We start from the raw sequence: 18,705 nt of genomic DNA, 5'->3' as shown, positions 1-18,705 counted from the left end.
AAGTACATACTCAAAAGTCTGAGTTAAGGAGGCATAGTTAATCCGTTATGATTGTATGTGATTAACTTGTCTTACCTCTCACATGTTAATTCATTGATTGTCTGACAGGTGTGATGGCTGTTTCTATAAAAAATTCAGATGTATTTTTTCTGGTACATGTATGAAGGAACTTGATTAAGATCACTGCACATGGCGTTGACACACAAAGAAGATCCACAAACACTATCAATATATATACAAAAAGACGGTTAATTAAATCTAGCTTCCTGTCATGGGAGAGTTGAACGAGGAGTTGCGTAAACACGTGAGGGGTGACAGCATTGATGAAAAGGAAAACAGCTACCTATAAATAACATCAATGCATTTACCGACTCTAGTAAAAAATGACGATGGCATACATTTGAACCCTGACTGCCTGGTTAAAGAGTGACAGATATACGGTGTTCAGCTAACTGACAATAATTGGCATCCTTTGAGGTGGTGTTCATCTTTTACTAGTAATAGTGATAAAGATAAGGTTGCCTTGGAGAACAGGGGAGTTTTTTTATTGGAATGTCAGGCAGTAAACCTAGGCACGGTTTTTGTGATTTGCAGGTGATAAGATATCTTGTCATTTAAAATTAAACTACCACATTTTTTATTTGAAAAAAAAAAGTATTAAAATGTTAACCTATAGAAATCTGTATGCCTTGACATCTTTTCATCTACAGAATATATAAAACTTGAACTCCCTGTAGGCAATCCAGTGATTTTCTAGATATGTTTCGACAATAAACGCACAAATGTGTATATATACACATATATATAAAAAGTATTTAGTCAGCCACCAATTGTGCAAGTTCTCCCACTTAAAAAGATGAGAAAGGCCTGTAATTTTCATCCTAGGTACACCTCAACTATAAGAGACAAAATTGGAGGAAAGAATCCAGGAAATCACATTGTAGGATTTTTTTATGAATTAATTGGTAAATTCCTCGGTAAAATCTGTATTTGGTCACCGACAAACAAACAAGATGTCTGGCTCTCACAGACCAGTAACTTCTTCTTTAAGAGCCTCCTCTGTCCTCCACTTGTTAACTGTATTAATGGCACCTGTTTGAACTCGTTATCAGTATAAAAGACACCTGTCCACAACCTCAAACAGTCACACTCAAAACTCCATTATGGCCAAGACCAAAGAGCTGTCAAAGGACACCAGAAACTAAATTGTAGACCTGCACCAGGCTGGGAAGACTGAATATGCAATAGGTAAGCAGCTTGGTGTGAAGAAATCAACTGTGGGAGCAATTATTAGAAAATGGAAGACATACAAGACCACTGATAATCTCCCTCAATCTGGGGCTCCACGCAAGATCTCACCCCGTGGGGTCAAAATGATCACAAGAACGGTGAGCAAAAATCCCAGAACCACACGGGGGGACCTAGTCAATGACCTGCAGAGAGCTGGGACCAAAGTAACAAAGGCTACCATCAGTAACACACTACGCCGCCAGGGACTCAAATCCTGCAGTGCCAGACGTGTCCCCCTGCTTAAGCCAGTACATGTCCAGGCCCGTCTGAAGTTTGCTAGAGAGCATTTAGATGATCCAGAAGAGGATTGGGAGAATGTCAAATGGTCAGATGAAACCAAAATATAACTTTTTGGTAAAAACTCAACTAGACGTGTTTGGAGGAGAAAGAATGCTGAGTTGCATCCAAAGAACACCTACTGTGAAACATGGGGGTGGAAACATCATGCTTTGGGGCTGTTTTTCTGCAAAGGGACCAGGACGACTGATCCGTGTAAAGGAAAGAATGAATGGGGCCATGTATCGTGAGATTTTGAGTGACAACCTCCTTCCATCAGCAAGGGCATTGAAGATGAAACGTGGCTGGGTCTTTCAGCATGACAATGATCCCAAACACACCGCCCGGGCAACGAAGGAGTCAGTGGCTTCGTAAGAAGCATTTCAAGGTCCTGGAGTGGCCTAGCCAGTCTCCAGATCTCAACCCCATAGAAAATCTTTGGAGGGAGTTGAAAGTCTGTGTTGCCCAGCGACAGCCCCAAAACATCACTGTTCTAGAGGAGATCTGCATGGAGGAATGGGCCAAAATACCAGCAACAGTGTGTGAAAACCTTGTGAAGACTTACAGAAAACGTTTGACCTCTGTCATTGCCAACAAAGGGTATATAACAAAGTATTGAGATGAACTTTTGTTATTGACCAAATACTTATTTTCCACCATCATTTGCAAATAAATTCTTTAAAAATCAGACAATGTGATTTTCTGGATTTTTTTCTTTTTTCTCATTTTGTCTCTCATAGTTGAGGTATACCTAGGATGAAAATGACAGGCCTCTCTCATCTTTTTAAGTGGGAGAACTTGCACAATTGGTGGCAGACTAAATACTTTTTTGCCCCACTGTATATGCAGAAAGCATTGCGTCTGTTCTTTCGCTTTATCCCATTATGTCAACACGATACCATAGGAACGTATATAAGGTATTTTATTCAAATTTGTCTCAAACGCCTACATGGAGTTGAGAATGAACTGATATGATTTTTGTGGTCAAAGTTCAAGATAATCTTTAACTCACAACTGCGTTTTGGCCATAACTCAAGAGTTCATAATTACGCTAATAATTACACCATCATACACATTTCTGATTGGATACAATTATGAATGTGGACATTTAGGACAGTTGTGGTAATTGTAGTTTTCTTGTGAATAGTTTTACCTTTCTTTAATGAATCAAACAAAACAAGGAAATGTTGATTATGCTAAGATAAGAGAATCACCTGCTGACTGCTTGGCTTTAGCTCCATTACAGACATTTGAGTGGTAAACATTTCAAGATGTATCTAGTAATCTTATTTAAAGATGTCACTTGTAATATTTGAGAATATGCCCCTTTATCTGGACATGGAGACAGTCGTTCTTGATTGTGTTTGTGGTGGGGGGCTGCCAGAGCAGTCAGCCTTGCACTGAGTGACCTTGTTTAATTCAGCAGTGCACAGAGATCGTAGCACTTTCACACGCGCAGAGGCACACACAGCCAGAGGCGCGAGGCACGTAAACACACACTCGTGCACCCACATGCTTGCAGTCAAGCACGCTGCAGACACACAACATGGACGTGCAAACACACTCAAGCGTGAACATCCTGAGGCCGAGGACATATTTTGTCATTGGTGCTTATCAACAGATATAAAAAACCACAGACAAGGGAAGTGTCTGTGTGCGCTGCTTATGCTTTACACAGGATATCTATTCTGTTCCAGGATAATGTCCTTGTGCTGCACATATATTACCACTGCATACGTCACCCCTCAGGCATGTGCTCTTCACCTCATCTAGGCAAAGAGTAATGGGAATCAATATATTGCCCTGATCATTCCTTGCTAAAATCATCATTCATATGATAATGTAGATAGATATTTTTCTTTGCAAATGATTTCCCCCCCTTCCCCCTTAATTCACCATACACTATCTTGCCTGCTACGATTAAAGCAATAAAAGGGAAAAAAAACACCTCTGTAAAGCTGAGCTAATCAAATCGGATGAGCCGTGTGTGGCGGTAATAAGAGTAATGAGAGATCCAGCAGTGTAAAGAAAGAGATGGCAAAACATCCTGAAAAGCTTCCTTTACAGAACTGGCCAATCCAACTGGTGAGTTCCTGCAGTGATGAGCAGAGACGACCAATCACTTCGCTCATGCTGAGCCTTGGCAACAACCTTACCGGCAAAGGAAGGTGTGTGTGTGTGTGTGTGTGTGTGTGTGTGTGTGTGTGTGTGTGTGTGTGTGTGTGTGTGTGTGTGTGTGTGTGTGTGTGTGTGTGTGTGTGTGTGTGTGTGTGTGTGTGTGTGTGTGTGTGTGTGTGTGTGTGTGTGTGTGTGTGTGTGTGTGTGTGTGTGTGTGTGTGTGTGTGTGTGTGTGTGTGTGTGTGTGTGTGTGTGTGTGTGTGTGTGTGTGTGTGTGTGTGTGTGTGTGTGTGTGTGTGTGTGTGTGTGTGTGTGTGTGTGTGTGTGTGTGTGTGTGTGTGTGTGTGTGTGTGTCATAACGTCTCTATAAAATGTGTCTTGTTTCCTCAGTACTCAGATCTTGTGCGTGAGCTGTCGTCTCACAGTCAAACACTGCCACATCTTTTCTGATCTACTGTTTACATTGGAGACTAACGCTGAGCTGTTTTTATCCCATGAGTGACAGATTAATTGATGACCTCATGAATTCATTATTACGATCGCCTATAAACACGCAAGACACATGCTGACCTAATACATACACACAGGTGTGTGCCTGCATAAGTAGAATCGAGTGAAAAATTCGACCAAGTTGGGTAAGGCAGAAATTGATTGTACAACAGCTGATTTCCAGATAAAGGTCCCCTCTGGTTAAAGTAAATCTAATTTAAAATCCAGCATAAGGCTAATGGAAATGTTGGGTTTTATGAGTAGACTAAGATCAATGTGCCACATTTTATTTGATCTGGCAGGACAGACATTTCTCTGTCTGTGGGATCCTTCAAAACCTGCTTTGTTGAGTCGTTAAGTTGAAAGATGAAGCGTACAGTGGTTATGTTCAAAGTAAATGGATAAGCTATGAAACTAACACTGCAGGCTATTAACACAGCGGTCATAAAAGAAATTCAGCATCCAATCCATTTCAAACAAGAGCTAGCAACTGAGGGATCAAAGAAACAGCTCTGGCTGCAGCTGAGGCAGATGATGGTATCATCTCCATTATTTCAAAAATCATGTGTTTGACCTGAAATCAGATTTCATGTTGACATGAAATAATGGCCTCTGACTGGACTAAAACGTGGACATTTTAATTTATTGGTCAAGATCTAAAAATCCTCCTTAAATGATCAAACCAACTGCTGACACCTTTTGATCAAGTTTTTGTTTTTAGAGAACACAAAAATAAAGAGCTTTTTTTTGCTCTCTGGTAGATAGAAAGCAAAACAAGATAATTATATCACATGTTTGTATAGTAAATATGAAGATATAACGCTATAGCACGCTGACAGTTGGCTAGCTTTCTTACTGTGGTGCAAAACAGTGATAGCATGACTCAGGGAGTGACTTAGCCATGAAATTGTCTGGAAAAATACACTAACAAGGTGTAACCTACCTCCCTGTTAGATATAAGAGCAGGGAGGACGTTATAACAAGTAGCTAGAAAGCAGGGGGAAACAGCTAGCCTGGCTTTAGCCAAAAGTAAAGGCCGCCGCTTGCGGACAGGCAAGGCAGGCAACTGTTTGGGGCCCCAAACCAGAAGGGGGCCCCCGAGGGGCGACACATCTTTAAAACGACATCAGTGTCTCCTTTTTTCTTTTTTTTTTTCAATTCAAAAGCTAACCATCTCCCAGCTAGTGAGCAAGCGTGAACCAAATAAAATTCTCTAGTTTGCTGCCCTCACTTACTAATGCAGAAATTGTTCACTGACAAAATAACAAAAATATACTCCAGTTCCTGATTTATTTTGGAGCTGTATAGGCTGCAGTGTGGTTCTCAGCCTCTGATAGTGGGAGCTGACAGGGAGGGGAACCCTGCTATCTCTTCCCTCCTGTCACCCAGGGGCTGCGTGCGATTCAGGCTGTGAGACAACGCTTAAAAAGGGAGATAAAGCCTGGGCCTCCCACGTGTTTAGACTTCAGATGCCAAAGTCAAGTGTCTGAGTTTTTTGTTAGACATTTTTGGGCGTGAAAAAACTAGATTTGGAGATTGGAATCTAAAGTATTCGTCAAAAGGGTGATTTTATGAGTATGCTTTGTACCGTATGTGTTTGATGCGATGCTGCTGGATATAAAGACAGGTGTCGCCCCTTAACTATGGCCTCTTGCCTCCTCTCAGTGGCATCATCCGGCGAACAGTTGTCAGCCTTGATGGGGGTCTGCGCCTGTCACTGGCCTACATTACAGAGAGCGAAATGGAGAGAGTGTGTTTCACTGCGCACGTGCACTAGTACATATTTTGTGTGAGTGTGCCTGTGTGAGTTTACAGTAGCTATGAGTCACACAGTACGGGGGCTACAATGCATCTGCGCCCAGCACGACAAATGTGTATCGCTTGACTCTATTTCAAGTCTACAACCACAATCCATATGGTGTCAGCTTTGCTCTGCTGTCTGCTGAGAGATGAATGATAAGGGAGAGATATATTTTTGATTGATACTGTCCAGGTCATAACAGGTCTGATGTCTGAAAGAATCTGCTCACAAAAAGGGAAGCTTTAATTAGCTTGTACATAAGCCCTTTATCAAAAGTAGCAATTTATGTCAAGTGGTCAAAAATAACTCAATCGAGAATGTGTTTTTCTATATAATTCACCAACATATAATAGGTTTGAACCTCACATGTTGTCCTATGTATCATCAGTTATGCTCATTTGTAAGTGCAGAGGTGATTCAAGCTGTCAATTCAAGTGTTGAAACAGCAGACAGCTTAATGGTGAACAACTGCCACCACCTGGTGAAGTTTGGAAGTACACCGGCTCACCTTGACATCATTATTACCCTGACATCTTATGTACGTTTCAGTGATGTCAACCGCAATGTGAGCAAGATAAACGTTGTGCATAAATGCATCAGGGCTTAAACGTTAACATGATTCATAGCTTGTGCTTTTTATTCCTCTCATGCTCTAGAAAAGCAGCAATATAAATAATGACTGCAGCTAAAAAACTAATTTCACTGCAGCAGTGAGAGTAGTCAGATAGAAACCCTGCCATAAACGGCATGAAACAAATTATGTTTTTAAACGTATACAGAATAATATAAATAATTCAAGAAGTCAGAAACGCACTGTTCATTATTTCTACAACTCCTGCTGTCAAGGAGATTCAAACATTTCACACGAGAGAGATAAGAAGTTCAGTAAATGTGTTGGCGATTATATTCATTTTCTATTCAGCAAATCACTCAACAAAAGACACTAGTCTTTTCATTTAGTAGTGCAAGTTAGCAATATATGGAAAAACCAATTGAATAGATCTTCAATGGTTTTTATTTACTACTTGTTACAGTTTTACAGAGGTTAAAGTCTCTGGCATACAGTATTGAGTATTTAATTTTAAACTTTGTGTTGTGTTTCCCTTGGACAAACTTATTTTTTATCCTTGGGGATATAAAAAGGTTCTTATTATTATAAAAGACACACAAGTTTTTAATAAGGTATGAGCAACACATTTTTTTGTTTGTGCCACTGTCAGCTTCCATTGAAGAGGTTTGTGTCCAAGACTGTATGATGTGCATTATCACAGGCGATGTTGTGTTTTGGGGTATGTTACCTATAGCTTTGGGAGTGGTATAAAGAAGTAGATAATATCAAAATAAATACATTTTAACCAAACTTCAGCAAATAGAAACTATCCCTAAAATGTTGATGAGTGTAATGCAATCCACCCTTCATGAAAGCAACCAAAATACAGAAGGAAAACATGGGACCTCATCAGATTTTCAATTGAAAGAAGTTCTGCCTCAGGCCTTGAGTGTGGCTCTATAGAACAGGAGTCGCTATGCATTAAACATGGGTAGCAGCATTTGTAGAATAATATACACTCCAATGTATGACCAATGATTTATGGCTCAATATGCTGCACTTGGGGAAAACAGCTAATATCTTTCTCCTGGGAGTCTGCCAATTTTCTCCTCGTCTCACTTCACAAGTACACACATTAATATTTCTCATTTTCTATTTACACGTCGCTCGCTTAACTTTGCTGCGGACGTGTTAATAAGCACTGAACAAACAACCAATCATTTTGTATCTTATAATACTTATAAAAACATCAAACATTTATATTTTAACTTAAGGATCTGAGTCCTTCTTGCAGCTTTGGATATCTGTATGCAGCATAATTGAAGTGATCAGAGGCAGCAGCCATTTTATCAGTCACAACAACAAGCCCTTGGCGTGAAGGGATGCAGAACGCAACCCTCATCCGGTGACAGTGCCGCTAATCTCTCCATCCATTTTTCATCGTGATAGCTACTGTACACGCCTCGCTCCAGGGAGCAACTGGGGCCAGGAAGAGGAGACATTGAAGGGAAGAGGAAGATGTGGGGGTGAGAGGGGGAGGTACATGTGGGTGGCACCACAAGATAATATGCTGGTGCCACAGTAACAGCTGCGGAGACACCAGTAGCAAACACATGGAATAAATACATTAACCTGGTTTGCTAATGAAAAGGAATTGAGTGTGACGGTTTTTTTCCACTGTGTGTGTGTGATTGCCAAACATGCCCCCAGGTTCCTTTTTGCTGCCAATGTGTGAAACAATGATTGGTAACCCGACATGGGATTGCCTAACCAGCCATGGCAACCAGCAACTTCCAGTGTTTATGTAACATAGCCAATCAAACACAACATAATTTACTTAGGTCAAATCCAGGTTATTGATATTTCTTTTCCTCTTGTATTTATTGGCATTGCATTTGATATTGATTGCATTTGATATTGATGCAAGTAAAGGAAAGTAATCAGGTTATATCCAACCTCAGAGCACATTACAACAACTGTGAACACACACACACACACACACACACACACACACACACACACACCCCTCAAAGACTGCAGGCACTACTATTTAAACATACTTATGGCTATTTTACTAATATATATTTAGACTGTAAGTGTAAATGCGCAATGACATTGAATTGTATCTTGTTTCACTATCATCGCTACTACCTCTGCCTTTACCACTCTTATTTATTTATTGTGTCTATTTTTTACTGCAGTGAGTCGCCAATGAAATTTCGCTGTACTTTGTATGATGACAATAAAGAAATATTCTATTATATAACTCTTTTGTTACTGTTTATATTTTTAAACAGGTCATTTGTATCCAATCCTGATCACAGTTATATTAAACATGAATAACAGCATTCAGTTGAGGTGTTTAGAACAGGAAAGGAATTTAAAGTTGATTTGTGTCTTTAAATACCGACTCTGCGCCACTCGCAGTTGAAATCCGACCCACTACAATAACAATATTACAGTTTGTCCCATGTCTACTGGAGCATACTGCAGAAACCACATCTTTTTTTCTCATCTTGCATCAGCAAAGCCTCACAGATGGAATTGCTTAACCAGTAAGTCGATGTAACAGTGAGTCTCCTATTGCATTGAGTGCATTAACGACACAAATGAAAGTAACCATTGATTAAACTGAAGATACCTTATCACATCTCTGACTCCTTATTCATCTCTCTTAATTACCTAGTGATGGTTTTCCTTGAAAACAACAGGCTGTGGTGAATTATGAATAATAACAACGCAGCATTAGCATTCTGCACGTTCCTCCCACCTGCCTCACAGTAGAGATCTAATCAAATATAATAATGTTTATCTACCGAGAAGCCATAAATGCGGGGAGGAGGAATTTGTTTCAATACGGAAAATCCACACTGAAACTAATGCGTTTTTCAAAAGCAGCAAGTATTACATTCTTAACAGAGAAGAAGGATTTAAGGCGGCAGCAATCAATACTTTGAGATTAACAATGGATTGCAGCGGCTGAAAGCAAGGTCGAACAAAGTTTATATTAAAGAAACCTTCCTGCTTAAATATTGTAGAGAAATGTTTTTATTATTTTTGTACATGCAGTTTCACAGAAATACTGAGTAGTTCCACCCAAGAAGTATTCAGATCCTAAAGTAGGAGTAGCAATACCAAACTGTAAAAATACTCCCTACAATTTAAAGTCTTGCATTCAAAACCTTAAGTATTAACATCAAAATATACTTAAAAGTATGAAATGTACTTTTATAATCCGTGTATCTACCGTCCAATTGTTTTTCTTTATTAAACACGTAAACGGAAGAGCGTCTGAGAGGCATTTTTGCTTTTTACCTTAATAAATGGTCTAATGGTCATTGGAGCGAGGGGCGGGGCGAAACTCACGGAAGTGATTTCAAAACAAAAGCCCTCGTTTGCTTTGAACGGTTATAATATTATAAACAAGGGCAAACAAGGTGAATTTATCGATCACAGCGAAAACGGCCAATACATATATTGAGCTCAGAAAACGAATGTTACTAAGGGCTGTAAATATAATAATAATGCATTTTATTTATGGGCGCCATTCAAAGCTCTCAAGGACACCTTACAGAGCATAATTAAAAACAAGCAACAAAGAAGATCACAAAGTAATACAAGACTTAAAAACAAAGACTTAAAAAAACAATCAGTTTAGAAAAATTTTTAAGATATTGAATATGCCAGTTTAAAAAGTTGTGTTTTCAGGCTGGATCTGAAGGTTGAGAGTGAGTCCATATTGCGGATGTCTTGTGGGAGAGAGTTCCAGAGACGGGGTGCAGAGTGGCTGAAGGCTCTTGACCCCATGGTGGTCAGGCGGGCAGAAGGTACAGTGAGTAGGAAGGCAGAGGAGGATCGGAGGATATAATAAGCCTATGCCTAAAATGGTTGTTGTTAGGAGATTTAAACTATACAGCGATTCTGCACTGCGGTCAATCAGCCGTCTCTCGAGTTTGTTTTTTCAAATCAGCTGCTTTTTATTATTCCTGCTATATTTGACTAGTGATACAAATATTTGTTACCACAAGTTCGTACGCAAACTGACACTGTTGGACTCGGTTCTAGTTTGACTGCTACCAGAAATAAAAGTACTTTTACTATGTAGGCTACTTTGTGAGTAATCCTCTGTCAAAGTCCCCTCCATAGTAATGCATGTTTTTCTGCTATCTTTGATGAATGATACAAAATATAATTTTACCATTAGTTCTTAATGAAATTGATACCGTTTGACTACTACTAACAATACATTGAAGTACTTTTACTGCGTATTTTTGGAGAAATCCCCTGCTGAGAACAAAATCAAGCCACTTCTAAGTTTGATGAGGGAATTCTTTTTTTGTTGCCATTAGTTCTTCGTGAGATTGATCCTGTTGTATATACAGTATGTTATGCTTTTGTGTTATTATTATTGCCACTGCAGTAATTTTAACTGCACATTTGAACCCTTAAAAAATACTCAAGACGATGGTTCAAATGTGTACTTGCATTTTGGCTAATATTGGCAGTAGGATTTCACAAGAAGGAAGAATGGGTAAAAAATGAAGTTATGCTTCATAGATTTGAATCTTATTTCACCTGTCTCTGATGGGACAAACATCGTCGCTATTGCAATGCTATATCTATGAAGTCATATTTGAATCCTATCTGGTCAATCATTTTACAATATCATCTCACCGCCATGTTCAACAGATTACTATCTATCACTTATTCAGGTTTTAGGGAAAGGTGTACATAGTTCTCTTTAAGAGGATTTAAACAAAGCACATTTCAAGAAAGGACTTGTTGTGCCATGCTAAAAAGTCTCCCTCTTCACATGATCAGCATTTGTTTTTGCAGTTTAGGGTTCATCCTCTTGATGAGAATGAACTTGCTGAGAGACTAACACGATTGTTGGGGAAATATTTTTCCAAGGCCCATAACTTTGACCCATTTCAAACTGTCCTGACTGAACGCACCTGTAACCTTGGCTGCTGTGCTCTGTGTTCTTTCTCCCTGTTCCTGCCTGTTGGCGTCAGCTGATAGAGGTGTAATGATTCTATCTTGTTATGCACAATGTTGATTATTCTCTCTGAACTAGCTAAATACATGGGTCTGGGGTAGTTCTTCAGAATTGACGTGGCAACTCTACCGTGAAGTCAGAACCTCTGACTCTTTGACTTGTTTTGTGAATTCTCCGGCCGCAGCTCCAAATAAACCATCAAAGCTCCAGCTCTCCCCGTGCCCCCTTTGAGTCGGTGACACAGAAGTTTCCCCCCACATCGTTGAAGGAATTTGTTCAACACACAAGTGTATTACCAAGAAGCTATGAGGAGTTTTTAAAGCTTTAAAAACACTTGATTTATGCTCGTCCTTGCCCAGATGCATCTATTGATTTAAATAAGAAGAATTTGAATAAAAGCTGAGGGACTCATGGAAGTCATATATACTTAACAACCGTTATGGGAGAAAAAGCCACATAGAGGCTGTGAAAATGTATAAACTCCAAGTCCCTGCGTCCTCCTCAAAGTATTTTTGTTCCACCTGAAGAAGGGAGCTGCATCGATTGCAGGTGTGCACTCCAAACTCTACCGGCCAAGTTATTGATGGGACTTTGTCACATTAACCTTTTATCATGCTGCTGTTATGGACCATTTTTACTGCCCTATAAAAGCAGCAGCCTTAGAGCAGGACCTGGGGGAGTAAATGTACAATGTAGTAGGACCTCCTTTATTTCCTGTGCTACCTCAACAGTTTCACTGACAAACTTGTCTAATAAAGTGCAGACCGGGTGTACTCACTATAATGCCTCTGTCACCTTGACTGCAACATCCTTCACTTTGTAGTGTGCAAGAACAAAATCAATAAGGTGTGTACTGCCCCTTCGCTCGAAATGACCTTCTGGCAGGATTTTTAAAGACAACTTCCATCATGGGTTTTCAGCTATGGAATATAATGCTTTGAGCCTCCTATGAATATTTTTGATCAATGAATCTTTGGTCAGTCATGTCCATTAAAGGGGACCCGGTTTGCTAAATGTTTAGATACATGTGTATTTAGTGTATCTACGGTGACATGTTTACATACTTTAATGTTCTAAAAAGGTCTTTATTTCTCTCATACTGCCTGTGTCTTTTCACCCTCTGTCTGAAACCAGAGCCCAGTCTGCTCTGATTGGTTAGCTGGTTGGCTCTGTTGTGATTCGTCAAACATTTATAGATGTCCCGCCCCTTAGCCATTCACGTACAATGTGTTTGAGCGCCATAGAGAACTTAAGGACATTTTTTTTTTTTCAGGTAAGGGAAAACACCTAAAAGCACAATGGGGTCCCTTTAAGTAAAGTGTAATGTATCATAACAAACCATAAGGACTTCATCTCTTACAGCTTTAGTGTTTATTTCACAATTTTTGCTCTTTTCAAATTATATACCCAATACTTAAAAAGGACAACACAATATTTACCGAGGTTCTACAGAAGTAACCCACTTAGGTAGTGCAACTAAATACAAATCCATCAAAGGGTTGGATCACAAGTATATCTTAACATTACAATGACCTAATTAAACCTATGTGCAGGATTAAGTCTGACAAATGGATATATAACTTATGTTGAAAAAAAAAAAAGGCCACTGATTATTAACATGGGGAGCAAAGAAATATACACTCTATGTACAACACCACTGATTATGTGGATAGATGCTCAATAACTACTGTTGGATTATCGCACGTTCACCTTCTACAGATTTAGGATGTAAAAAGAATTTGGTCCACTACAGGAGTAGAGAATGTGATAGCGGCGCCACCTTTTAAAATCTACAGAAAGTGAATGTCTGACACACAAAAACAGATTTTGAGCGAGGAGGAAATTGACTAAACCTCTTAATAATTCACCAAAAAAAAGAAGAAGCAGGAAACCATGATAAATAGGGTATTAGAAGTGAAAAAGAAACTGATGTTAAAATTCTCCCACATCCACCCGCTTGTCCCTGAACTTGTTTCTGGCCTTGGTCCGAGCCTTGAATGCAGCAGAGTTGTGGAGATGCTGGAAAAAGGAGAGAAAATGTTAATAAAAAGTCCATTATAGACGGCATGTTTAATGTCATAAAAATGATTCATTTCATTTGAATAACTTGTGCATACCCTTTCAAAGCGAGAGATTTTCATGGCCTTCATCGTGGCTGAATCAACGAGCATCGGTGGTCCCAGTTCAAAAACGTCTCTGATGAATTCATTTGCCTTGAGAAGTCAAATAAAACTAATTAGAAATGACTTGCCAATCATAGCACACATCCGAACCACAGCTTCCTTCACTTCAGAGACCTTTTAAAGTAACGTGCTCTAAAATATGTTCCATTGTCTAATCTTCCCTTTTAAAAACATTCCCCTAAGCACTGACCCGGCATTATACTTTCCAACAAGCTTCTTGTACTGCCTTTTTTCTCTCTCTTTAACATAATCCTAAATCAAGCTGCAAGTGTTGTCTCCCTGCATCAGGCAGGACTACAGATCTCTATTGTGTTTTAGTGCTGCGTCAATGTAGGAGGAACACTGCAGTGCCATTAAATTGAAAAGTCAAGCCGCATGCATTCACATTTCAAGTTTGTGAGTTACTCATAAAAACACACCTGTAGGTGGTAGTTCATCCCAGAGCCGACGAACTCCCTGAAGGCATCGTATGTTCTTTTTCTGACCCAGCTGTCGATGATCATGCGCTCTGTGCCGAATCGAATGGTCTCAGGCTGGAAGTCACTTTCCTGGAAGGTTAATAGAAGAAGGATGTGAGAAAAAAAAACTACATACAGAAATCTTTAATCATTCTGTAAGAAAGTCCCTTTTGATTTGTCTCGAGAACACCCACCTCAACAGCTCTAAGTACGTCCCTGAACACCGACCGCTGCTTCCTCTTGTCTGTCTTTGCTCTGTGTTTGTTACAGTCGGTGGCCAATGCGTTCAGTTTGTCACTCAGCTCATCCCAGTCATCAAACTCAAACTCCTGAAGGGACACGGAGAAAGAAATGCTGCATTCATTTCAAAGAACAGACAGCCAACAGACTAAATGTATGAGTTAAGATGCATAATGGCGCCAAAATAGCACCTTTTGAATTCAACGATAGTTATTTATTCCTGACACTTCCTAAGAACTTACAGCATCCATGTCTCTGGCCAACTCAAAGAGCAGCGCAATGGTTTCCCCTGCAGCAATTCTCATGTTGACGTCATCACTTTCCAACAATCTTGGTAGTTTTGGCAGGTGTCTGCGTAACAAAAAAGAAATTGTTCAGCGTTTATCTTGGTCTGGATTGCAGTATAATAAAAAAAAAAAGTGTATGCTGTCAGATTTAGTTCAGGGTCTTACTTGCGCAGTACGTCTTTGAGCTGATTGGCAGTGCAGATGGTGAGCAGCAGAGCCCAGGACAGCAGGGCGTTGGTGTGGAGCTGGCTCGTCTGGGGACTGATCAAAGGACAGGTGCCATCCATTCTCGCGTAGGACCGGGTGAACAGATTCTCAAAGCACTCCATGGTAGCGTGCACGTCCTACAGCAGGAGGTAGAAGAAATCCTATCAGGACTGGGGTTTGCACAGTGCAAAAAGAAATGCTAGAAAGTGTATTCTAACTATGACTCACCAGAATGTCATCTTCTGCCACTAAAGTACAGAGGCCTAGACTTGTTGCAACCTATAAGAGGAAAAGAGATTTGATCAACACATACAGGAAAACCAAAACAACCACATTGTAACAGATACTGATTCCTGTCAATGATGCATTCTACCAACGTCTTATAATCAGAATAGGTAATGCTCTGCGTCAAACATTCTCAGGTACTCACGGCCTGTCTGGCTTGAATGTTGGCAGATCCATCTGCCAGGATGTTTTTGAAGATGAGTTTCAGAGTCTTGAATACCTCCTCGCTCTCGATGCCTGATCCCAGCTGGATACACAGCAGGCAGGCCAAAGAAGCTGCTGCTCGCTGCTCCTCTCCTTTTCCTGGAAGGTAAATAGACTTATCACAGAACGCCCAAAAATATCAAATGGATCCAACAGCTGAATCTGTTTTTGTATCTTTTCTGGTACCTTTCTTGAGGCAGCGTTCGATGCTGTCTGTGATGGTCATCCTCCTCTCGGAGATGAACTCGTACAGAATCCGTGTGGCCATGGCCGTCTTAAGCCCATCCAACGCTCCTTGCCTGGTCTTCGCACTGAGGAAACAGGTACACAATCCTTCATTCCTGCAAATCTCTCTTTCTTCCTCAACCTCATTCTAATCAAATTATAAAAAAAGATCTCTAATGTGTTCCTTTCTAACAATAGCAATAAAGTGGCCTTGCTGGTGCATCCCTACTTTGATATAAGTTCACTAAACACATGGTGAATAGACTTGTCAGGATCTTTAACTTAACTGAATACCTCTGAACTTGTTATTACCTCTTGTCAACCGTGCTATCTATGAACCCCTTCAGTTTGTACTGGAAATCCTCCAGGGCTGCGTCCTCACTGGCCTCGCCACCTGGCAACACCACAACATTTAGACACTTGTCCATAATACTACACAGTATTGACACATTGGATGAATTGCACTTTTCATAGTAGGGTTGTCTAAATGTTAAGGGTGGTCTTTGTTTCAAGAAAAATAAACAAAGGTAGTTTAATGCAAACATTTGCCCAAGATTTGCTTTTCTTGTTTGTGCAACAAGTGTTGGCTCATGCAGACACACACAAAATCATACATACTCACAAGTAGAATCAGACATAAAACACACAATGTGCAAAGGTAAACAAACCTACCTTCTTCTGCCACACTGGCAGTGTCACTGTAGCTGCTGCAATGACTGAGGGTCTCAATGGAGGCATCCTCATCACTGAAAGGCTGCACATTTCCATGCTGGCCCCCTGAAAAAACACAAGCATAGAAAACACAATTCAGCCTAATCAAATCAAATGCATTAGTACAGCGAGTCCATTATGCAACACCAGCTGCTCACAGGTAGACCAAAAACCACTGCAGTAATCTAATCTGCATTATGTCCTTTGTACACCTTATCCTGCTGTACTTTCATTATCTCATGAAAATGCCACATGCTGTCAAGGGAAGCCCACACATGTGTTGACAGTGTAAACACAACATCATGGTCAGGTTAAGGGACACAGGTTAACACAACTGAACTACGTGACATAAGCTCTTGCCATGAGGATTACTCTTAACTTTGAAGCTACTATTCAGAATAGGGAAGATATTTAACTGGGATAGTCAAGAAGCACAACAGAAAGGTAGGACATAAGACAAGGAGGAAGCCATTTGTCTTTGTAAGTCCTAATCAGAGTACAAATGAGTATCAGTGTAGAAGGGAACTTGTCCAAATATTATTAATTGGAATGAAATCCTGTTTAAAACAGACCCTTCAAAACATAGAATACTTGCATGGCCGTCAGACAATAGTGAATATATTAAAAGGTTCTTACCAAAAGCATGAAGAGTGTGAAAAATCACAGCTAAGAAAGGGTGTGAACATCTTGAGTCTGTTTAGTATTTCAAAACAATAAAGCTTTGGTTGTTTTATTTGTTCGAAAAAAATATAGGAAATGACTTTCTTCATGTCTGTTCACTGTAACCAGATTCAACAGGCCTTACCTGAACTAACCTCTGAAACAAAATGCTGGTGAGCTTGGCACTGTAAGAACAAGTTTTGACGTAGTTACAATCAAGAATAAAAAAGGACTTGTTCAGTCATGAGGAAAGCTATATTTAGTCACTGTCAGCTAATTTGGAAAAAGGCTATTTTATCCACTTAAGAGGCTATTTCTATTTGTTGACGTGGACTCTCCACCACGACAGATGCATTCTGAGAACCGGGCACCGCCTCTTTTCCACCCTGGTGTCTGGAGTGCAAAATGTCTGCCTTCTGTGGAGACAATAATAACTCTATACAAACCAATATAAAAACGGTTATCTTCCATACATGGTTATTTAAAGTCAGCCAACTTCAGTCAGACTGAATAGGAGTCAGACATTCGGGTAAAGATGATTTGAGGTCAGTGTTTTCAGACAAGACGAACTCACTTCACCTAATTGGAGTTAGCTTACATAATGTCTTTAATTTGTAGGCCCACAAAAAGGTAATTATTCGTCTACTAATGCTTTAAACACGGTCAACTGTCAACATGTGATTGCTTAAATTAACTTCACCTAGCAACCAAAGCTGTACGTTATTATGCTAGTGTGGAGTTGACATTAGCTAGCTGGCGTTAGCTTGTAAATAGCGACATCAGTTAGGGGCTTATGAGAACTAAACATTCGTTTAAGGTTACTTAAGTTGTGTGCCAATAATTATAAGACAAAAGCATCATATTATGGCACGTTTTGTAAGAGCAATGCGTTGTGTGACCACGGCTAGCCAGCTTTGTGTTTTGACGTAGGCCAGCATATGGCGTCTGTAGTTCTTTCTGCAAGCACGTCCAAATCTATTACATGGATTGAAAACACGAATAGAACTACAACTACCGTCGGCATGTCGAATAAATTAGGCCAAAGCAATGCGGTCGCTCGCTTACTTACCCTTGCTTTTCTTCTTCTTAGTCCTCGGCATTTTCGTGCAGAAAAATGTATAATATGATCAAAAATCAGCCAATACTCGACCAGTTTTTATTATATTGTCTCGTAAAATGAAAATTTTCCCGTGGCACAGCGGATAAAAAGGAATTGAAGGCGATCTTGGAGCTAGATTGTTGGCCGAGACGATACATTTTCCCTCATAAAACGGGGCTGCGTAAAAACAAGGCGGCTCGGAGTATTTATACCGGCTGATGTCGCGAGGAGGTTTCCCGGCAATGCTGACCAATCAGGGGAACAGGAACAGGTTTCGCGTGTGTTCGCCCGTGATGCTGGCAACAGAACGGTGGGCTCTATATTATGATGTATACAGAGAACAATGTCTATTAGATTACATTGGTGAAGTGTAATGTTGTAAACAGTTGTTGGGAAATATAAGATATATTATATTTATATAGGATCCGATGTGCTATATTGAACGACCATGCGAGTGTAGAACAGAATTTGATAAAAACGCGATACAATGTTGTCAGGTTATACATTTAGTAACAAAGCAGCGTTGTGATGATTTTTACAATTTACTTTTGTTTTTTCGTGTTATTTCATGGTATACTTCTACCCTACTACCTAATAATAATAATAATAATAATAATAATAAT

At 39.9% G+C, this 18,705-nt stretch overlaps 1 protein-coding gene across 1 annotated transcript; it reads right to left on the bottom strand.

The window, feature by feature from the left end:
- Positions 1-12,879: 12,879 nt before the first annotated feature.
- ifrd1 (interferon-related developmental regulator 1) lies at positions 12,880-18,281 on the bottom strand. The gene is made up of 12 exons (XM_079653424.1): positions 18,053-18,281; positions 16,285-16,389; positions 15,925-16,006; positions 15,574-15,698; positions 15,329-15,486; positions 15,127-15,177; positions 14,857-15,035; positions 14,647-14,755; positions 14,359-14,493; positions 14,126-14,254; positions 13,641-13,736; positions 12,880-13,542 (listed from the first exon to the last, which is right to left on the bottom strand). Exons 1-12 carry the CDS (start codon positions 18,081-18,083, stop codon positions 13,456-13,458), a joined length of 1,287 nt encoding a protein of 428 aa, XP_079509550.1. The 5' UTR covers positions 18,084-18,281; the 3' UTR covers positions 12,880-13,455.
- Between the last annotated feature and the right edge of the window lie 424 nt (positions 18,282-18,705).

The sequence above is a fragment of the Notothenia rossii genome (genome assembly GCF_949606895.1).
Source record: "Notothenia rossii genome assembly, chromosome: 10".
Taxonomy (NCBI): Eukaryota; Metazoa; Chordata; class Actinopteri; order Perciformes; family Nototheniidae; genus Notothenia; species Notothenia rossii.
The sequence above is the reverse complement of the archived record's forward strand: the minus strand, read 5'-3'. Positions and strand labels throughout refer to the sequence as shown.

Coding starts and splice junctions, on each gene's coding strand:
- ifrd1 (XM_079653424.1), bottom strand. CDS start 18,083: ATGCCGAGGACTAAGAAGAAGAAAAGCAAGG. Junction 16,007..16,284: donor TGCCAGTGTGGCAGAAGAAG/GTAGGTTTGTTT, acceptor TGGTGTTGCCAG/GTGGCGAGGCCAGTGAGGAC. Junction 13,543..13,640: donor AAATCTCTCGCTTTGAAAGG/GTATGCACAAGT, acceptor TCCTTTTTCCAG/CATCTCCACAACTCTGCTGC.